This window comes from Notothenia coriiceps, unplaced genomic scaffold, assembly GCF_000735185.1.
Source record: "Notothenia coriiceps isolate Sejong01 unplaced genomic scaffold, NC01 NC01_scaffold00006916, whole genome shotgun sequence".
Taxonomy (NCBI): Eukaryota; Metazoa; Chordata; class Actinopteri; order Perciformes; family Nototheniidae; genus Notothenia; species Notothenia coriiceps.
Genome location: NW_011339617.1, coordinates 78,693 through 91,769, shown reverse-complemented (window position 1 = coordinate 91,769; position 13,077 = coordinate 78,693). Strand labels below are relative to the sequence as shown.

Below are 13,077 nucleotides of genomic sequence, written 5' to 3'. Positions count from 1 at the left end.
GAGAGAGAGATAGATGGATAGATAGATAGATATACAGATCAATAGATAAAGAGGGATAGAGAGTGTTTTGTTACCTAAACAAAACACAAGTCTAACACCAAGTGTTTAAATCAGCACTGGTAGCGATATTTTATACTTCATGCTATCTGCACAAACTATATCATATGAAAAGCTGAGAGTCCATAGATTCTATTGGTATAAGTTTCATCCCTGTGCGATCAAAACTCACTGTTCTACATGATAAATAAAAGAACATTGCAAAATCAATAGCGGGTAAATTTGACCCGTTGGCGGTTTTAAGTATACAGCGACCTCTGGCGTTTCTAGTGTTAAAAGGCTTTGATAGTGTGAAAAGTGAACAAAAATAGTTTTGCAAATAATTAAATGTAGTGTAAGCATGTTTAAGAGCCATTGCGATTTGTATGGTTGCTACATTTCTCTGCTTCGGTAACATTTCACTCACAGGTTCTTCAGACCGGAGATAAAAAGGTTTACCTGTTTCGATTGTTCAGGCCATTCAATTGGTCAGCAACCATGTTAATAGATCAACCCGTCTGCACCTACTCTTATCTATAAAGCAGATAACCACTGACAATGGCGATTTTAATGGGGATGATATCCATCAAAGGGTTGTCTTAACTGCATAATATTCAAAACACAACCACAGCACTGGTATATCAATAGTTTGTCAACACCCAAACAAAAAACCCAAATCTTGTGCTGGGCAAATTGTGGCATTTTACTGCCTCCCTTACTGACCTGAGTGTTGTCTTTAGAAGCCTTTCTTTTAAGAATAGAAAATAATAGGGGGCCACGGTGGCTCATCATAAGGTGGCAGCACTGTGGAAATAAACTATCCCCAGCAATAAAAAAGGAGTGATATGTTTTAACAGAAAAAACAGCACTGAGCATACGACAAAACCCTAGCTCCGTCTCTAAGGGACAATGAAGCCCCNATGCATTGATCTGTTCTTTTATTATAGGATGATGTTTTGATGAATATTAATAATAAACTAAACTAATTATCCCTATGTGCCTAGGCAAAATAAGTATGTTTTAATATTCATCAAAACATCATCCTATAATAAAAGAACAGATCAATGCATCCTTTAACACTAGAACCGCCAGAGGTCGCTGTATACCTAAAACCGCCAACGGGTAACATTTACCCGCTATTGATTTGCAAGGTACAATGTTCTTTTATTTATCATACAGAACAGTGAAATTTGATCGCACAGGGATGAAACGTATACCAATAGATTCTGTGGACTCTCAGCTTTTCATATGACATAGTTTGTGCAGATAGCATGAAGTATAAAATATCGCTACCAGTGCTGATTTAAACACTTGGTGTTAGACTTGTGTTTTGTTTAGGTACAAATCTCTCAATCTCTCTCTATCTATCTATAACTATCTATCGATCTATCTGTAATGTTCTGTTCTATGGACATATAATTGTCTACATAAACAGACGACGCGGACTACTTCTCTCATTTCGAGTGTCCATCTTTATTCAACTGGCACGTAACCTGCACACATGCATTACGTCCTCAACGTGAGCTCAGTCATCCAAGATCTTGTATTCTCCAAGATGTTACACTATCTATAAATATCTGTCTATCTCTCTATCTATCTATCAATATATATATATCTACAGTATCTATATCTCTCTATCTATCTCTCTATTTATAAGGAACCGCAGTAGACAAAAGGCGTTGCTATAGCAACACGTCGTGTTTACGCTGCATTTTCTATGAGGTAAATATTACCCGCTGGCGGATATGGGTATAAACGGCAGTTTTTTTGGCGATTTTTTCAATCTGACTTCCTATTGACAATTTTTAATAACAGAGTGTGCTATAAGGAAAAGTCACGGACTGGGAGACTTCAATATGTTATGGAAAAAAAGTTACATATAATCAAAAAACAGCTGCGGGTAAAATGTACCCGTTGGCGGTTCTAGTGTTAATTGTAATATATGCACACATTCCTAATGTAGGGGTTGTAAATGAATACATCTTGTATGGTTCCANTGGCTTACGAGAGAAGTAGCAAATTAAGATTCAGACAGTGACAGTTTGTTAGTTTGACAGGTGCCGTGGATGACAGGGAGAGAGGCATTATAGTTTTTTGTAGTTACATTGGGCTGGAGGTGTTTGGACATAACTGACAAAAGGGCTGGTGTGGGGTGGGGGTACATGGGGCCTTGTGCGACCGCAAGGATGGAAAACCCATATGTGTTACCAGAGGTCTGAGACACATTTAAAGGGTGAACGGGGGGGAGTTTAGGGGCCCTGACAAGAGTAAAGGGGTGACGGGCGGAGCGACGGGACCCGACAGTGGGTGGGGATGGCCAGTCGACGTTTCGGCTTCCAGCCAGGCGGCCACTTCTCCGAAAAAAGTTCGTTTTGGCCCTGGAGGAGTGGTTCATGTTGGCGGTTTTGTTTTGTACATGGGTATGGGGTGGGGGAGAGTAGTAGGTTTTCTACGGGAGAGGGGGTCGGTTTAGGTTATAAACATCCGTCTCGTTTTTAATGAGCGACCACGCGACGCCTTGTTGTGGTCCGCGGGGGGACGTTCTGAGTCCACCAGTTTTGAGTGAAGGGCGGGGGGACTAAAGGGAGGGGGGGTGTTTTGAATGGGAGGTGACTGGGTGCCGTTGAGGGACTACAGTAAAAAATTGTGTTTTTTATCTGTGGTTAGTGGTCGTTGACTGGAGTGTTGAGGTCAACAGGTGGCAGGAAAAAACAGGGGGTGGGGGGGGGAGAGAATGAGAGGGACCGAAGCTTGAGGGAGACGACGCCTAATAGGTTAGTAGGCATTAAGGTTCGGTGGTGGACGGTTGACTGGGGAGGGTAAGGAGGGACCCCAATATCGGGAGGGAGGGGAGGTGACGCGGGGACTATTGACGGTCATAATTGAGGAGGGGAAGGGTGGGAGACCAAGACAGGGGAGGGGGAGTTTCTACGTCCCAGGGCTGTGGCAATATTTCTTTGAACAGATCTAGGGTTGTAGAGTTTTGGAGGCGGGGTGAGTTGGGATGGAACAAGAGCGAACTTATTAATGATCTTTTATCGATAACCCGTAGGTGTCCTAGGTCTTGTGTGAGAGTGGGTTGGTTATCTGCAAATACTTGTCAAAAGGTCCAGGCAAAAAGCGGGGGGCAGTGCATCATCGGTTCCCTTTGGTCGGAGAGAATATTTTAGTGGGTTTGGGCTGGGGACTAACGGTCGATGGAGACCCTGTTAATGCAGGAGTAGGAGGACTAAAGTCACGTCGAACTGTGGTCAAGGGTGAGGTGGGAGGGAACTTGGCCTGGAATGTAGGTAACGAAATAGACTGTTGGGGATCCTGACCAAAGTGAAGTATAGAGAGGCGCCAGGCATGAGTCAAGTAAGTCAATTTTTTAGTAGTGTAGGGTAGGGAGGGGAGGTAAGGACCACAAGGGGGTCCGGACAGGAACCCGGGTAAGGAAAGAAGTAGGTAGATGGGGGAAGGGGAACTAGCATAAAAGGGCATTTGTATTCGTAGCGTTAAAAGGTGCCGATACGCCCCTCTGGTGGGTCGATAATGCAAAAGAGAGGGTTTTGGGAGAAAGGTGGGAAGTGGGGGGGGAGGAGCACATGACAATGGTCCTTTAGTTTCAGGACCAAAGTTGGAGTTTACAAGGATTTTGAGGTTGTCCTCAATTGTTGACTACTGCACTAACCAGGGGAGACAGACAGCAGAACAGTTTAGGGGAGTGACACCAGCACAACAGACTATGTCCAGAATATGACCTTTCGAATGAGTAGGGAAGTCAACATGTTGTTGAAGACCAAAGCTGTCCAGGCATGAGATGAAGTCCTTAGTGAGAGAAAGATTAATTTTGTCCAAATGAATATTAGCATCACCTAACAGAATGATATTGGATGAGAGTGAACAAATGTGAGTGAAAATGTACCCGCTATTGATTTGCAAGGTACAATGTTCTTTTATTTATCATACAGAACAGTGAGTTTTGATCGCACAGGGATGACATTTATACCAATAGAATATATGGACTCTCAGCTTTTCATATGATATAGTTTGTGCAGATAGCATGAAGTATAAAATATCGCTACAAGTGCTGATTTAAACACTTGGTGTTAGACTTGTGTTTTGTTTAGGTAACAAAACACTCTCTATCCCTCTTTATCTATTGATCTGTATATCTATCTATCTATCCATCTATCTCTCTCTCTCTCTCTCTCTCTCTCTCTCTCTCTCTCTCTTCATATTGACCATTTTTAACATCAGAGGGTGCTACATAACACCCTTTCAGGAAAAGTCACGGACTGGGAGACCTTAATATTCTATTGAAAAAAAGTTACATACAATCAAAAATTAAAGTAAAATTGACCCGTTGGCTGTTCTAGTGTTAAGAAAAACATGTTTTTGTTTCCATTAAAACAATATTAGTGTCAGTTATTGGTTAGAGTTAAATAAAGTCATCATTCACCATCAAATCTCAAACAGTTTGAAAAGGTAAAATAAGTGAAAGTGCTGAAATATAAAAAAACCTTGTTTTGAAATATTTAAATGGATTACATGTCAGTAGTGTCCTTTCAATTTATCAGCAGTATATGGTACAAAACTAAACTGTTTATTATTAAATGTAGGCCATTCAAAATAAATGTTTTGAAAAAAGACTTTGCAGAGACTTAAAACTTGCTTGAGAAAGATGATCCATTGCAGTTATCATTTTGTGGCTTGTGAAAGTTTCATATATTAAGTTATTCGGTTACTAACAGAGAAGGCCCTTGTTTGTTTGTTCACTGAAAGATTTGAGCGTTGGCTGCTGAACAACAACGTCTTTAATGTGAGAACTGGCCAATTTGAGAGTTTTCTTTTTGATGCTCTGGATCTGTCAGCTAAATGAGCTTTAACAATTGTTCTCTGCTCACAATGGCACTGCTGCACAATAACATAGAACTTTCCCAAGAAAGAAATAAAGGTGATAAAATGCTCACTGCGAAAGTAAAAGGGCTAAAACATGCAAAGGCACCTGTAGGGTCACTTGTGGCCGTGACGCATCTCAAAGGTTGGTCCTCTGTGTGGCTCTTCTGTTTTCTGCTATGGGTGTTAGGTAGCAGAATACAAATGAGGTGTTTAAACTAATATACTGCACACTTGGACACACACCTACACTGAGTCTTACAGATACCAACAAACGTTAATAATGCATTGCGACCAAGTGCATCGGGGAGTGTACTGTATATTGAGTTACAATGCAAAGCAGTCGGCTATAAAGTTAATTTAAATCTTGTGTCTCTGTATTCACACATTGGCCTGTGTGTGTGTGTGTGTGTGTGTGTGTGTGTGTGTGTGTGTGTGTGTGTGTGTGTGTGTGTGTGTGTGTGTGTGTGTGTGTGTGTGTGTGTGTGTGTGTGTGTGTGTGTGTGTGTGTGTAAGATTTAGAGGATGTCATAAGAGAGGAGACAGGGGATCAGATTAGGGAGCTGTGCACATCTGTCAGCATGCAGCCATCTTCAACACCATTAGATTAGAGCTAATGAAGACACTGTGTGCATGTGTCTGTTTATTTGTTAGTTTAGGACGCACAGACACACACACACACACACACACACACACACACACACACACACACACACACACACACACACACGCACACGCACACGCACACGCACACGCACACACACATAGGAGGAGAGAGAAAGAGTGAGAGTCTGCCTGGAACCGATTCCTTATTCTGACATCAGCTGCTCAGGTCTCATAAATCAGGCAGGGTTCCTGGGGAACGATTAAAAGCAGCATAACAAAAATTGTTAATAGTGATGTGGCACATAACCAAACAGAAAGACCGTGTAGACCTAAATACACAAGGAGTTATAAGAGTTTCATAAATAAACAAAATACCTGTGGAAGGGGGAAAACGGTGAAAAGTGCAACAATATAGTAAGAAGACGCAAAGGAAAGAGCAAGAGGAGAGTGTTTTAGAAAGGGAGTGAGAGCGCTCCTTCCTCCATGCTGCTTCAGCCTTCCTTTCAAATTAGAACAGCCCCGTCTCCTGAGAATGTGACATTTTCACGGAGCAAGCGAGGGAGAGATGGAGGTTCAGAAAAGGGTGGGGGGGAGTGAAGAGAAATGGGGAAGGGGGGCAGAAAGGCGACTGCAGGTTCTCAGAAGCGGGAAGATGGAAGAATAGAGGGAGAATCAGAAAGAAAGGAGGCAGGAGAGGAGTGAGAGAGAGGGGGGGGCACAGTTTTACTTGGTAGTGTTATGGGATGGATGGAGAGAATTATGAGAAGGGAGGAGTGTGTGCGGGGGTCATTAGTCCACCCTCCAGAGGCTACTAATGCACTGACCTTCATTAACTCGCATTACTGTCGGTGTGTGTGAGTGTGTGTGCCAATGTGCAACTGTCTTTAGTTAACACTCATTACAGAGTCTTTGTTTAAAGGCCAGTAAACTAATGAAGTCATTAAATAAGTGGAGAAAATCCTGATTCAAGTATTGAAACCCAGAGACTGAGGTAACTTTAAGGACAGGCACAGCCACTGGAAAAACGTGGTGCACAAATAAAACAGAACACAATAATGAGACACACTGTGTGTAACAGCATGTCTGTGACTGCCATTTTCAAACCATATTATATGCACTGATGAGTCCACATAGCCATCATGATAGTTGTCTAAGCTGGGACCAGAGTTCACTCAATTATACAGCATAGGAGCTGAATCAGACGTCTCAGGTGTTTGTGCGTGTACGTTTTGACTGGGGATAGATAAACCTGATAAACTGTCTGTCTATCTGTCTGACTATCTATCTGACTATCTACATCTCTCTACATCTCTCTACATCTCTCTACATCTATCTACATCTCTCTACATCTCTCTACATCTCTCTACATCTCTCTATCTGCAGGCTCTTCTTGAGACTCAGAAACAGCTTCGTTCTCAGATCTCCAACTTCACCTTCAACCTGGGCTTCTCCGGGAAGTTCTACCACACAGGTGTGTCCTTTGTATTTGTTTTCTTAATATACACACCCTTGTAAAATGTACACAGTAACTCTAACAGATATAAATATGCTTTCAAAAACATGTCTAGAAAGGTTTTTGTTATTTAGAGTGATGTTTTATATAAAGGACATTCACTACACATTACTTTATTCATTTAGGTTGGTTTTTATACAAGAGGTAAAATAGTTTGCCTTTTATAAGAGCTATCCATTTTTTGTTCACTTGTTTTTTATATTTGAATTTGAATTTTTTCTTTTTTTTTACCAAGCACACTCCATCAATTATATACCAATCTAACATGATATGATGTTGGCTTACTCAATATAAGTAATCTATTTTTATGATAAAGTCTAAAGAGCACTATTTCTCTTACAGTAGGTGGTTGTGTGGAAAATCTGTATTTGAAACATGAAAGGTTACACAATACTGTCCAAATGTCAACTGTTGATTGAATTGATATCAATGTTGTGTATCTAAACAAACCGTACAACTAACTTTCAACATATTCATCAAATAACATGGCTTTATAATTGATGTTATTATGTACCGGTGTAAAAAAAATGTCTCTTACATTACTCTAATGTAGATATGGGCATTGCAGTCCATGTTTATTTACACTAACAACATCTCTTATAATATAATAAAGACTTTTACACCCTAAGTCCTCACTAATTAATCTACCAAATAACATTTACCATAGCAAGAAAATACTTTCAGGACAATCGTCAGACAGGATAGTAGTAGTAGTAATGAAGTTGATAGAGCTTGTAGTACAATAAAATACAAAGAATACGATACATATTTTATACTTACCTTTATAATAAAAGTAAAGAAATAACCTTTAAGGCGTAAGTGTGATGAGGGGACACACGGCTGTGCATTCTAAGCTTTGTTGTTGTTTCAAGGACAGATTTTATTGATTTTCTAGTTAAAGCGTCTAAATCTGCAGCAACAGAACACAGGAGTAAGATACAGTCAAGACTAATAATAGATGTGTGACTGAACATAATTATAATTAGGAAATAGCTGATACGGACTAGAACGTATTACCATGGCATCTGTTATTGCTATGGCATGACTTTTTGTCACCATGGTATCAGACCGCCACCTTATTTAGCAACCCAACCTTAAAACAACCTAGTTGCTTAGTGATGATATACCATCATGCCACCGTGAAGCTGTCTATAGCAAAGGTCCATAATATGCTCCTTATCTACATGAAGTGTGCATTTATACATATTGTTCCATGTCCTTTTGTCCTTGTGTGTGCGTGACCATGTGTGGGTTTTGTGTGTGCAGGCACGGTGGAGGAGGACGAGGGAGACGATTTACTATTAAAGTATGTGGATGAGTTCTGGTGGTTCCCCCACATGTGGAGCCACATGCAGCCTCACCTCTTCCACAACGAGTCATCGCTGCTGGAGCAGATGGTCCTCAACAAGGAGTTCGCTCTGGTGAGATGGATGCGCACACTCAGACACGCACACTCATTTCTTGCAGTTGTTTGTTCTATTGTTGCATTTTTGTTCTTGTGTGTCCTTTTAATCATGCTCGCTTCCCATGATTGCATTTTCTTCAAGGACGTCTGTTGCTGTTAGTAATTGCTATTCCTTTGCTACAGCAGATTGCTGAGATGAAGTTTGCAGGTCAAATCACTGGAACTATTCTAACACAAACAATACACTTTGTTACATGAACTACTTTACAGGAAATATAAAAATGCTTCTTTGTTTATGTTGCATAAAAACATTTTGTAGCGCGGAAAGTTTGGTGTTGAAATTGTAAACTTGGATTACTTTCCTGTGTCTAATTGTTTATGTTTTGATTTAGTTTTCACAAGCTAATACTGTAAAGAAAACCTGTGAATGTCTTGAAGGTGCACAAATATGTTGAATTACATTCTTAACGAAAATTACCTCCATATAAACTCCTTTTTATGAGCCGGTGCTCGGAAAATAGTTGTATTTCTGTCAGCGAAGAAGAATGTTTTAACAGAGTGTCGTGCTAATTCTCCGCTGTAAAAAACAAACTAACGACATTAATATCCCTGTTGGGCAGCGATGCACTTATTCAGATGGGCACACCTGAGCCCAGTTTTATCTGAAGTCCACCAGGTTATTCTAGCCTTCCTCTGCATTCTTTTCCTTTGCTTTGTTAGCAGATGTGTGACTGAGTTCAACCAAACTGTAGGATCATGCCCTGTCGCACATACAATGCAGAGAGGGGGGTTGGTTCATGATGTTGAAGGTGAACGCGATCATAAAGTGTGATCCCTCACCTCTGTTGTACACACACACACACACACACACACACACACACACACACACACACACACACACACACACACACACACACACACACACACACACACACACACACACACACACACACACATTCCACTCCCTCATCCCCTGACCGCTGATGCTTAGCTTTGACAGTGTGTGTAGGTGTGTGTCAGAGCGAAGGACAACACCATCAGTCTGCAAGATGCACCCGGCACCATCCACCCTCACACTCCCACACATACACATGCTCACACAAACTATTTTCAACCCGAAGGCCGCCGTCGTAACAAACAAAACACAAACCAGGCGCTTCTTGTACAAGGTCAGACTGTTGGGCCCGGTGTTTATGTCCCACCATGTCCTCTGTCAGAGTTGTAAATGCGCCATAACTTCTGTTTATGTATATAACCCTCACATATATGTCTCTGCGTATGTATGTCCTCCATCTCTAGGAGCACAACATCCCAGTGGACATGGGCTACGCTGTGGCCCCTCACCACTCCGGTGTGTACCCAGTTCACCTGCAGCTGTACAAGGCGTGGAGACGTGTGTGGAACATTCAGGTCACCAGCACTGAAGAGTACCCTCACCTCAAACCTGCCCGCTACCGCAAGGGCTTTATCCACAACAACATCATGGTGAGGACACTACCCGAGGCCCTTTGATGCATGTCATCCCCTTTATCAGCCTTGTGTCTTTGGCCTTTGGTTGTTTTATTGAATATAGCAGACAAATCAATCAATGAAATATGCTCAACCTTAAAAGCAATTTGATTCATTGACATATTTTGGAACAACCTACAACATTTATAACCACCTTCAAAGCTATTTACCGGGTAGTTGGTGATGAACAACTCATTTTATTTGTTAATCTTAACGCATATTGTTTCATTAGTCATAACCATTACATTGTGTAATCAATAATTACTTATTAATGATAAGTCAAAGCAAAAATAATTGTATTGTGCGACTTATAATATACTTCTACTAAAGGTCTTGAATGTAGCCTAACACTCAAAGCGTATTATGTAGTGTCCTTGCCCTCCATGACGGAACAATTACTTGATTCTCTCATCTAAAATGAAAATGATGAGTTGTAAATTCTTAGAAAGACTACCTCGAAGCTTAAATGCAGAATCATTTAGTCACGAGCAACTGATTGGATTATATTATCTGACTTTGAAAAACAGTTTTTATTTACTTTAATCTTTTTGCATTCAAATAACTGTTTGCTGAATAGTAAATTGTTTACTGATTGTTTCTTGCGGTCCTTAACAGAAAATCAATGATGCCGTGCATGGTGTGTAACCTCTGTGTCTCTGTGCTGTGCCTGTGTGTGTGTGTGTGTGTGTGTGTGTGTGTGTGTGTGTGTGTGTGTGTGTGTGTGTGTGTGTGTGTGTGTGTGTGTGTGTGTGTGTGTTCAGGTGTGATGTATTTTTTGACCTCGTCTCACAGCAGCTTTGTTGATTTAATATTTAATGGCTATCCAAGGCGGTTAAAGGGGTTAGCTTTTCGTTTGTATATATCTGTGTGCATTTGTATATGTGCCGGGTGTGTATCGTAGAATACGGATCAAGTTATGAAATCATTTTTACACTTTTGTGCTCCAATAAATGATTCACCAGTCACAGTTTGCGAAAGCAGTAGAATAATACCCCTGTCGCCCCTTCCATCTAAGCAAGTTGTATTTGTCCCGCCCTCTTTATCTCCTCCTCCTCATCTTCATTCACTTGTCAGTCAGGCTCTTTGTCAGTGTTCACAAATGCTCCCTCATTGACAAAAGAACCAATCACATCTGACACCAAAATTACCAGTCTATGTTGTTCTGCTGTTTCTGGGTTCTGGGAAAACAATTTAAACTGACGGCAATGTCAATTTACTAATCAATCCTATAACTTGTCTCTTATTTCTTGACATTTGATCACAGCTTCATAAAAGGCAGCCACTTAATCCTACATCATCAATACAATAACACGCCGACACTTTGACAGGCTACAATGTGTTATTATACATTATCAATAGTAAGGTAGTGAATCACTGAATCACATAACAAACCAATTAACAAAACTACATGTTGTGCACAAAGAAAGAAAACAAAAGAAGAAAAAAGTCAGGAAGGTAAACAGAATGTTTTTGTTTTACAGAAGAAATGTTTGTTTTCAAAGAAAAGCTGAAGCCAAAATAGAGGCTGAAATAAAATGAAATCCCAAGAAAATATTATTCTCAAGTTGACCTTCCATCCCAATGATGGCGCTTTTGTTGTTACAATCTTTCGAAAAACATTTAATACAATGGTTTGTGCTGTGATAACGTCTTTTTGGAAAATGTGGAACAAAAGCACCAAAATCAAATTGGTAGGAGAATCAGGACATGCAAATCAGATCCAGGAAAAATGATGATCAAGCACAGCGTGAGCTTCCATCAGCTGAGTTTTCCTGGTCTCTCAGTTTTGCCCTTCTCTGGTGCAAGATTTATGTTTAGTAAAGAGATGACGTATTACACTCTTCACTTCAGTCAGCTGTTTTCTAATTCTCAAAGGAAAATGTTATGTCGTAATTACTTTTGGGAGGCACAGTGGGCCTTCAGGTTCATAAATTAGAATTAGCAGCCAATGTTGGTCTCAGCAGTGTCCAGTATATGCTGTGTCCCTCGAAACAAAGCGTAACTAGACAGAGGTCTTTTTATGTACACATTTATATTTTTCGAATTCTCTGGTTTGAGAATACTGCAATGATAAAGCAATGTTTATCCACATCAGCAGTAGAATATTGTAAGATTTTATAAAAAGCTGCAGTATAGGGAAATGTTTCAGGAATGAAATTTGAAACTCAGCTTTTTAGCCAGAAAAATGCTCTTGAAAGAACTTCTGAACAACTAAGCCAACACCATGTGCTGATGAAAACATGAATAAAAGCTACACAACAGCAACACTGTAGAAATAAAAAAATATGTATTAGTATCCACTGTTAAATATAATGTAGTAGGTCTCGGGAGCAATGAAAAAACAGTGTAGGAATAGTGAAGCGGTTCATCTATTACTCCAAGACATTGCATGCTGCACTGACTAAATAGCAATGGGAGGCAAGGACAAATGGAAAACAAACTTTTGGATGTGAAACATTATTCTGAGAAGCAGTTGTGTTCTTGTGCATGTGTGCGCCTGTATGCAGAATTTAAAAAAGGAAATCATTTCACCATATATCAGCTGGTGAACTTTTAGATTCCCATAATTCATCTCTTCCTGAGTTACTCTAGCACATCAGTCACAACCTTCCCATATTCCTCACCTTTCACACTTTTTCACATCCAATTTTTCTTGCAATTTCTGTCCATTAATCTCTTTCCTCTCTGCCCCTTGCTCCATCTTTGTTTGCTCCAAGGAGGACAGGAAGTTGTCTTAAGGCTGTAAAATTGGTGCTTGTGTGTCTCTGTCAGCAGATTGAGAACCACCCACTGGACCCACTGTATCAGAACAAATCACACTGAGATATGGGCTTGTGTGTACGTGTGTGTGTGTGTGTGTGTGTGTGTGTGTGTGTGTGTGTGTGTGTGTGTGTGTGTGTGTGTGTGTGTGTGTGTGTGTGTGTGTGTAACCATTCTCGCAAACATGCATACCTGTGTGTGTGTGTGTGAATCTGTGTGTGTGTGTGTGTGTGCGTTTCTTTTTAAAATGTACTATATCAGTTTGAGCTATAGCTCTGTGGATAATTGGTTTGGTGAAATAGTGCTGAGTGTCTGTGGCTCTGGTGGCCTTCTCCCTCTCTCTCTCTCTCTCTCTCTCTCTCTCTCT

The 13,077-nt window shown here is 40.6% G+C and overlaps 1 protein-coding gene across 2 annotated transcripts in view; it reads left to right on the top strand.

The window, feature by feature from the left end:
* ndst3 (N-deacetylase/N-sulfotransferase (heparan glucosaminyl) 3) overlaps positions 1-13,077 on the top strand; it is a 46,092-nt gene that overhangs the window by 8,588 nt on the left and 24,427 nt on the right. For both annotated transcript variants that reach the window (XM_010769297.1, XM_010769298.1), the window contains exons 3-5: positions 6,907-6,994; positions 8,303-8,457; positions 9,741-9,926. In XM_010769297.1, the coding sequence (XP_010767599.1) occupies positions 6,907-6,994; positions 8,303-8,457; positions 9,741-9,926 (429 nt within the window). The remainder of the gene's footprint in view (positions 1-6,906; positions 6,995-8,302; positions 8,458-9,740; positions 9,927-13,077) is intronic.